This window comes from Salvelinus fontinalis, chromosome 17, assembly GCF_029448725.1.
Source record: "Salvelinus fontinalis isolate EN_2023a chromosome 17, ASM2944872v1, whole genome shotgun sequence".
Lineage (NCBI taxonomy): Eukaryota > Metazoa > Chordata > Actinopteri > Salmoniformes > Salmonidae > Salvelinus > Salvelinus fontinalis.
The window spans coordinates 8,212,021-8,222,020 of NC_074681.1; the positions used below are offsets into that span (position 1 = coordinate 8,212,021).

Consider the following 10,000-nt stretch of genomic DNA (forward strand, 5'->3'; position numbering starts at 1 on the left):
CAACAGGTGTAGTAGACCTCACAGTGAAATGCTGAATACAACAGGTGTAGTAGACCTCACAGTGAAATGCTGAATACAACAGGTGTAGTAGACCTCACAGTGAAATGCTGAATACAACAGGTGTAGTAGACCTCACAGTGAAATGCTGAATACAACAGGTGTAGTAGACCTCACAGTGAAATGCTGAATACAACAGGTGTAGTAGACCTCACAGTGAAATGCTGAATACAACAGGTGTAGTAGACCTCACAGTGAAATGCTGAATACAACAGGTGTAGTAGACCTCACAGTGAAATGCTGAATACAACAGGTGTAGTAGACCTCACAGTGAAATGCTGAATACAACAGGTGTAGTAGACCTCACAGTGAAATGCTGAATACAACAGGTGTAGTAAACCTTACAGTGAAATGCTGAATACAACAGGTGTAGTAGACCTCACAGTGAAATGCTGAATACAACAGGTGTAGTAGACCTCACAGTGAAATGCTGAATACAACAGGTGTAGTAGACCTCACAGTGAAATGCTGAATACAACAGGTGTAGTAGACCTCACAGTGAAATGCTGAATACAACAGGTGTAGTAGACCTCACAGTGAAATGCTGAATACAACAGGTGTAGTAGACCTCACAGTGAAATGCTGAATACAACAGGTGTAGTAGACCTCACAGTGAAATGCTGAATACAACAGGTGTAGTAGACCTCACAGTGAAATGCTGAATACAACAGGTGTAGTAGACCTCACAGTGAAATGCTGAATACAACAGGTGTAGTAAACCTTACAGTGAAATGCTGAATACAACAGGTGTAGTAGACCTCACAGTGAAATGCTGAATACAACAGGTGTAGTAGACCTCACAGTGAAATGCTGAATACAACAGGTGTAGTAGACCTCACAGTGAAATGCTGAATACAACAGGTGTAGTAGACCTCACAGTGAAATGCTGAATACAACAGGTGTAGTAGACCTTACAGTGAAATGCTGAATACAACAGGTGTAGTGGACCTCACAGTGAAATGCTGAATACAACAGGTGTAGTAGACCTTACAGTGAAATGCTGAATACAACAGGTGTAGTAGACCTCACAGTGAAATGCTGAATACAACAGGTGTAGTAGACCTCACAGTGAAATGCTGAATACAACAGGTGTAGTAGACCTCACAGTGAAATGCTGAATACAACAGGTGTTGTAGACCTTACAGTGAAATGCTGAATACAACAGGTGTAGTAGACCTTACAGTGAAATGCTGAATACAACAGGTGTAGTAGACCTCACAGTGAAATGCTGAATACAACAGGTGTAGTAGACCTCACAGTGAAATGCTGAATACAACAGGTGTAGTAGACCTCACAGTGAAATGCTGAATACAACAGGTGTAGTAGACCTCACAGTGAAATGCTGAATACAACAGGTGTAGTAGACCTCACAGTGAAATGCTGAATACAACAGGTGTAGTAGACCTCACAGTGAAATGCTGAATACAACAGGTGTAGTAGACCTCACAGTGAAATGCTGAATACAACAGGTGTAGTAGACCTTACAGTGAAATGCTGAATACAACAGGTGTAGTGGACCTCACAGTGAAATGCTGAATACAACAGGTGTAGTAGACCTTACAGTGAAATGCTGAATACAACAGGTGTAGTAGACCTTACAGTGAAATGCTGAATACAACAGGTGTAGTAGACCTCACAGTGAAATGCTGAATACAACAGGTGTAGTAGACCTCACAGTGAAATGCTGAATACAACAGGTGTAGTAGACCTCACAGTGAAATGCTGAATACAACAGGTGTAGTAGACCTCACAGTGAAATGCTGAATACAACAGGTGTAGTAGACCTCACAGTGAAATGCTGAATACAACAGGTGTAGTAGACCTCACAGTGAAATGCTGAATACAACAGGTGTAGTAGACCTCACAGTGAAATGCTGAATACAACAGGTGTAGTAGACCTCACAGTGAAATGCTGAATACAACAGGTGTAGTAGACCTTACAGTGAAATGCTGAATACAACAGGTGTAGTAGACCTTACAGTGAAATGCTGAATACAACAGGTGTAGTAGACCTCACAGTGAAATGCTGAATACAACAGGTGTAGTAGACCTCACAGTGAAATGCTGAATACAACAGGTGTAGTAGACCTCACAGTGAAATGCTGAATACAACAGGTGTAGTAGACCTCACAGTGAAATGCTGAATACAACAGGTGTAGTAGACCTCACAGTGAAATGCTGAATACAACAGGTGTAGTAAACCTTACAGTGAAATGCTGAATACAACAGGTGTAGTAGACCTCACAGTGAAATGCTGAATACAACAGGTGTAGTAGACCTCACAGTGAAATGCTGAATACAACAGGTGTAGTAGACCTCACAGTGAAATGCTGAATACAACAGGTGTAGTAGACCTCACAGTGAAATGCTGAATACAACAGGTGTAGTAGACCTCACAGTGAAATGCTGAATACAACAGGTGTAGTGGACCTCACAGTGAAATGCTGAATACAACAGGTGTAGTAGACCTTACAGTGAAATGCTGAATACAACAGGTGTAGTAGACCTTACAGTGAAATGCTGAATACAACAGGTGTAGTAGACCTCACAGTGAAATGCTGAATACAACAGGTGTAGTAGACCTTACAGTGAAATGCTGAATACAACAGGTGTAGTAGACCTCACAGTGAAATGCTGAATACAACAGGTGTAGTAGACCTCACAGTGAAATGCTGAATACAACAGGTGTAGTAGACCTCACAGTGAAATGCTGAATACAACAGGTGTAGTAGACCTCACAGTGAAATGCTGAATAGAACAGGTGTAGTAGACCTTACAGTGAAATGCTGAATACAGCAGGTGTAGTAGACCTCACAGTGAAATGCTGAATACAACAGGTGTAGTAGACCTTACAGTGAAATGCTGAATACAACAGGTGTAGTAGACCTCACAGTGAAATGCTGAATACAACAGGTGTAGTAGACCTCACAGTGAAATGCTGAATACAACAGGTGTAGTAGACCTCACAGTGAAATGCTGAATATAACAGGTGTAGTAGACCTCACAGTGAAATGCTGAATACAACAGGTGTAGTAGACCTCACAGTGAAATGCTTACTGACAAGCCCTTAACCAACAATGCAGTTTTAAGAAAAAATACCCCCCAAAATAACAAATAATTAAAGAGCAGCAGTAAAATAACAATGGCGAGGCAGAGACTATATACAGGGTGTTACGGTACAGAGTCAATGTGGAGGCTATATACAGGGTGTACTGGTACAGAGTCAATGTGGAGGCTATATACAGGGGGTACCGGTACAGAGTCAATGTGGAGGCTATATACAGGGTGTTACGGTACAGAGTCCATGTGGAGGCTATATACAGGGTGTTACGGTACAGAGTCAATGTGGAGGCTATATACAGGGTGTTACGGTACAGAGTCAAAGTGGAGGCTATATACAGGGGATACCGGTACAGAGTCCATGTGGAGGCTATATACAGGGGGTACCGGTACAGAGTCAATGTGGAGGCTATATACAGGGTGTTACGGTACAGAGTCAATGTGGAGGCTATAAACAGGGTGTTACGGTACAGAGTCAATGTGGGGGCTATATACAGGGGGTACCGGTACAGAGTCAATGTGGAGGCTATATACAGGGGGTACCAGTACAGAGTCCATGTGGAGGCTATATACAGGGGGTACCGGTACAGAGTCAATGTGGAGGCTATATACAGGGTATTACGGTACAGAGTCAATGTGGAGGCTATATACAGGGGGTACCGGTACAGAGTCAATGTGGAGACTATATACAGGGGTACCGGTACAGAGTCAATGTGGAGGCTATATACAGGGGGTACCGGTACAGAGTCAATGTGGAGACTATATACAGGGAGTACCGGTACAGAGTCAATGTGGAGGCTATATACAGGGGGGTTACGGTACTGAGTCCATGTGGAGGCTATATACAGGGGTACCGGTACAGAGTCAATGTGGAGGCTATATACAGGGTGTTACGGTACAGAGTCAATGTGGAGGCTATATACAGGGGGTACCGGTACAGAGTCAATGTGGAGGCTATATACAGGGTGTTACGGTACAGAGTCAATGTGGAGGCTATATACAGGGGGTACCGGTACAGAGTCAATGTGGAGACTATATACAGGGTGTTACGGTACAGAGTCAATGTGGAGGCTATATACAGGGTGTTACGGTACAGAGTCAATGTGGAGGCTATATACAGGGGGTACCGGTACAGAGTCAATGTGGAGGCTATATACAAGGGGCACCGGTACAGAGTCAATGTGGAGGCTATATACAGGGTGTTACAGTACAGAGTCAATGTGGAGGCTATATACAGGGTGTTACGGTACAGAGTCAAAGTGGAGGCTATATACAGGGGATACCGGTACAGAGTCCATGTGGAGGCTATATACAGGGGGTACCGGTACAGAGTCAATGTGGAGGCTATATACAGGGTGTTACGGTACAGAGTCAATGTGGAGGCTATATACAGGGTGTTACGGTACAGAGTCAATGTGGTGGCTATATACAGGGTGTTACGGTACAGTTAATGTGGAGGCTATATACAGGGTGTTACGGTACAGAGTCAATGTGGAGGCTATATACAGGGTGTTACGGTACAGAGTCAATGTGGAGGCTATATACAGGGGGTACCGGTACAGAGTCAATGTGGAGGCTATATACAGGGGGTACCGGTACAGAGTCAATGTGGAGGCTATATACAGGGGGTACCGGTACAGAGTCAATGTGGAGGCTATATACAGGGTGTTAACGGTACAGAGTCAATGTGGAGGCTATATACAGGAGGTACCGGTACAGAGTCAATGTGGAGGCTATATACAGGGGGTACCGGTACAGAGTCAATGTGGAGGCTATATACAGGGGGTACCGGTACAGAGTCAATGTGGAGGCTATATACAGGGTGTTACGGTACAGAGTCAATGTGGAGGCTATATACAGGGTGTTACGGTACAGAGTCAATGTGGAGGCTATATACAGGGTGTTATGGTACAGAGTCAATGTGGAGGCTATATACATGGTGTTACGGTACAGTTAATGTGGAGGCTATATACAGGGGGTACCGGTACAGAGTCAATGTGGAGGCTATATACAGGGTGTTAACGGTACAGAGTCAATGTGGAGGCTATATACAGGAGGTACCGGTACAGAGTCAATGTGGAGGCTATATACAGGGGGTACCGGTACAGAGTCAATGTGGAGGCTATATACAGGGGGTACCGGTACAGAGTCAATGTGGAGACTATATACAGTGAGGTACCGGTACAGAGTCAATGTGGAGGCTATATACAGGGGGTACCGGTACAGAGTCAATGTGGAGGCTATATACAGGAGGTACCGGTACAGAGGTAATTGAGGTAATATGTAGATGTAGGTAGAGTTATTAAAGTCACTATGCATAGACAATAAACAGAGAGTCGCAGCAGCGTAGAAGAGGGGGGTTAAGGCTTTTATCACGCCCTGTTAAAGCGACTTGGGGTAAAAAATCGAACTAATCCTTGGTTCTCCTGTGATTTGAAAATCATTTTCCTGCAAAAGAATCAAGCATGGGCCTTGGTGAAGGAAACTGGCGAAACAGCTGATTGGCTGCTTTTTAGGCAATTAAGAAATAGATGGACCGGCGGAATAAACAAGGCAGATCTAGGTATTTTCTTGATGCTATGAGTCTGCTGGTGATCCCTCTAAATTCTGGAAAACTGTTAACTCACTTAAACCAGGATACTCCTCGACGTCCGAAGCAAATTACATCGGAATCTGGGATCATCAGCGACCGAATTGGACTTTGTGATGTTTTTAAAAAAGCACTTTATTTCTGCTGGTTTTCTTTTTGAAAATAAAAAATGTCCAACATGATCCTGACCGGTCTATTGTTTCAGTCCCTCGGCCTTCAGCTGATGTGGAAAACAGTAAGCTGGGTTTTTAATTTCCAAAAAGTCACAGAAGATGAGGTCTTATCTGCGTGTTACGGGTCCCATTACCATCCCCCCTAGACGGTCGGGCCAAAGGGATTCGTAACACTGCGCTATCTGCTATAGATTCTAAGAAATCGTTAGGTGCTGACAATCTGAATCCATATTTACTCAACTGTGCGGCACCTATTATTGCTAGTCCAGTGACGCATATCTTTAATCAAACATTAGTCGTAGGAAATATTCCTCAATCTTGGAAAACAGCTTTTGTTATTCCTCAAGGGAGGTGATGGTAGTGAATTGGATAATTATCGGCCCATCTCTAAGTTCTCCTGTTTGGCTAAAATTCTAGAGTCATTGGTGAATAGGCAACTACAGTCATTTTTAACTGTTAACAATACTCTTTATAGCAATCAATCTGGCTTCAGACCTAAACACAGTACTATTACGGCCACTGTACGTGTTGTAAATGATATTACTTATGCCCTAGATAATAGAAAGTACTGTGCCGCCTTGTTCATAGATTTATCTAAAGCATTTGACACTGTAGACCATGCGATACTTTTGGGTTAGCTGTCGTTAATAGGACTGGGATCGGATGCCCGTCGTTGGGTTTCATGACTATCTAAAGGATAGAAGTCAGGCTGCTCATCCAGTCAGAGCCATTGGAGTTGGTTAAAGGGGTCCCACAAGGGTCTATCCTTGGTCCATTACTGTTCACTCTCTACATAAACAATATCGGTGATGAGGTAAAATGTAAAAATCATCTATAAGCTGATGACACTTGTCATGTACTCTATTGCAGCTGATCAAGCATTATCACAGTTGGAGACAGATTCTAAGACATTACAAGGGTGTTTTATACAGCTGAAACTTGTTTTAAATGCAAAGAAAACATTTTATGATTTTAACAGGTTTAAAAAGTTAGTTGAAAATACATTTATGAGCTTAGATGGCTCTCGAATTAATCAGGTCTCTGCATATAAATACTTAGGGATATGGTTGGATGATAAAATGTATTTTAAAATGCATATTGATGAACTTTGTAAACGTCTAAAAATCAATCTAGGCTTCCTCTATAGAAACAGGACATTGCTTGTCCTCTACAAATAGAAGACAAATTGTGGAAGCTACTTTTATGTCTGTTATAGATCATGGTGATATTATCTACATGCATGGTACGGCATCCACACTTAAATCGCCGGATGCTACTTATCATTGAGTTTATTACGGGTGCTAGCTACAGAACTCACCGCTGTGTTTTATATCAAAACGTGGGGTTGGACTTCGCTGTCCGTGAGACGAGAACAACATGCTCTCGTGTTTGTCTATAAAGCACTAGGGCATATTCCATTTTCTTTTATTTACTTTTTTTGCACACCAGTAGTTCTACTTGCACATCATCATCTGCTCATCTATCACTCCAGTGTTAATCTGATCAATTGTAATTTCTTCGCTACTATGGCCTATGTATTGCCTTACCACCTCACGCCATTTGCACACACTGTATATATACTTTTCTATTGTGTTATTGACTGTACGTTTGTTTATTTCATGTGTAACTCTGTGTTGTTGTTTGTGTCGCACTGCTTTGCTTTATCTTGGTCAGGTCGCAGTTGTAAATGAGAACTTTTTCTCAACTGGCCTACCTGGTTAAATAAAAGGTGAAATAAAATAAATGTAAAAAGTCAGTATCTGACCACCATTTACCTCATGAAAACCAGTCAGTATCTGACCACCATTTACCTCATGAAAACCAGTCAGTATCTGACCACCATTTACCTCATGAAAACCAGTCAGTATCTGGCCACCATTTACCTCATGAAAACCAGTCAGTATCTGACCACCATTTACCTCATGAAAACCAGTCAGTATCTGGCCACCATTTACCTCATGAAAACCAGTCAGTATCTGACCACCATTTACCTCATGAAAACCAGTCAGTATCTGGCCACCATTTACCTCATGAAAACCAGTCAGTATCTGACCACCATCTGCCTCATGAAAACCAGTCAGTATCTGGTCTGACCACCATTTACCTCATTAAAACCAGTCAGTATCTGGCCACCATTGACCTCATGAAAACCAGTCAGTATCTGGTCTGACCACCATTTACCTCATGAAAACCAGTCAGTATCTGACCACCATTTACCTCATGAAAACCAGTCAGTATCTGACCACCATTTACCTCATGAAAACCAGTCAGTATCTGACCACCATTTACCTAATGAAAACCAGTCAGTATCTGACCACCATTTACCTCATGAAAACCAGTCAGTATCTGACCACCATTTACCTCATGAAAACCAGTCAGTATCTGACCACCATTTACCTCATGAAAACCAGTCAGTATCTGACCACCATTTACCTCATGAAAACCAGTCAGTATCTGACCACCATTTACCTCATGAAAACCAGTCAGTATCTGACCACCATTTACCTCATGAAAACCAGTCAGTATCTGACCACCATTTACCTCATGAAAACCAGTCAGTATCTGACCACCATTTACCTCATGAAAACCAGTCAGTATCTGACCACCATTTACCTCATGAAAACCAGTCAGTATCTGACCACCATTTACCTCATGAAAACCAGTCAGTATCTGGTGTGACCACCATTTACCTCATGAAAACCAGTCAGTATCTGACCACCATGTCCCTCATGAAAACCAGTCAGTATCTGACCACCATTTGCCTCAGGCAGCACGACACATCTCCTTCACATAGAGTTGATCAGGCTGTTGATTGTGGCCTGTGGAATGTTGTCCCACTCCTCTTCAACGGCTGTGTGAAGTCGCTGGATATTGGCGGGAACTGGAACACGCTGTCGTACACGTCGATCCAGAGCATCCCAAACATGCTCAACAGGTGACATGTCTGAAAGAACTGAGACATGTTCAGCTTCCAGGAGTTGTGTGCAGATCCTTGCGACATGGGGCTGTGTATTATCATGCTGAAACATGAGGTGATGGCGGTGGATGAATGGCACAACGATGGACCTCAGGATCTCATTGCGGTATCTCTGTGCATTCAAATGGCCATTGATAAAATGCAATTGTGTTTGTTGTTCTTAGTTTATGCCTCCCCATACCATAACCCCACCGCCACCATGGGGCACTCTGTTCACAACGTTGACATCAGCAAATCGCTCGCCCACACGACGCCATACACGTGGTCTGCGGCCCGTTGGACGTACTGCCAAATTCTCTAAAATGACGTTGGAGGCGGCTTATGGTAGAGAAATGAACATTAAATTATCTGGCAACAGCTCTGGTGGACATTCCTGCAGTCAGCAGGCCAATTGCACGCTCCCTCAAAACTAAAGACAAACTGCACATTTTTAATTGGCCTTTTCTTGTCCCCCAGCACAAGGTGCACCTGTGTAATGACCATGCTGTTTAATCAGCTTCTTGATATGCCACAGGTGTATGGATTATCTTGGCAAAGGAGAAATCCTCACTAACAGGGATGTAAACAAATTTGTGCACAAAATTAGATAGAAATGTCCGGTGTCTTTTATTTCAGCTCATGGATCAACACTTTACATGTTGTGTTTATATTTTTGTTCAGTGTATCTATTGCTAACGTGCTAACTTAGTGTATCTATTGATAACGTGCTAACTCAGTGTATCTATTGCTAACGTGCTAACTCAGTGTATCTATTGATAACGTGCTAACTCAGTGTATCTATTGCTAACGTGCTAACTTAGTGTATCTATTGATAACGTGCTAACTCAGTGTATCTATTGCTAACGTGCTAACTCAGTGTATCTATTGATAACGTGCTAACTCAGTGTATCTATTGCTAACGTGCTAACTTAGTGTATCTATTGATAACGTGCTAACTCAGTGTATCTATTGCTAACGTGCTAACTCAGTGTATCTATTGCTAACGTGCTAACTTAGTGTATCTATTGCTAACGTGCTAACTTAGTGTATCTATTGATAACGTGCTAACTCAGTGTATCTATTGATAACGTGCTAACTCAGTGTATCTATTGCTAACGTGCTAACTCAGTGTATCTATTGCTAACGTGCTAACTCAGTGTATCT

The 10,000-nt window shown here is 42.7% G+C and overlaps 2 protein-coding genes across 2 annotated transcripts in view; both read left to right on the plus strand.

The window, feature by feature from the left end:
- Nucleotides 1–10,000, plus strand: part of LOC129813668 (kinesin-associated protein 3-like) — a 77,135-nt gene that overhangs the window by 33,470 nt on the left and 33,665 nt on the right. The gene's annotated exons all lie outside the window — the stretch shown is intronic.
- Nucleotides 2,830–10,000, plus strand: part of LOC129813669 (loricrin-like) — a 7,441-nt gene continuing 270 nt past the window's right edge. The window contains exons 1-2 of the mRNA XM_055866065.1: nt 2,830–4,160; nt 4,822–10,000. The exon at nt 4,822–10,000 is cut by the window's right edge and continues 270 nt beyond it. Coding sequence (XP_055722040.1) covers nt 3,596–4,160; nt 4,822–5,291 — 1,035 coding nt within the window. The 5' untranslated portion in view covers nt 2,830–3,595 and the 3' untranslated portion in view covers nt 5,292–10,000. The remainder of the gene's footprint in view (nt 4,161–4,821) is intronic.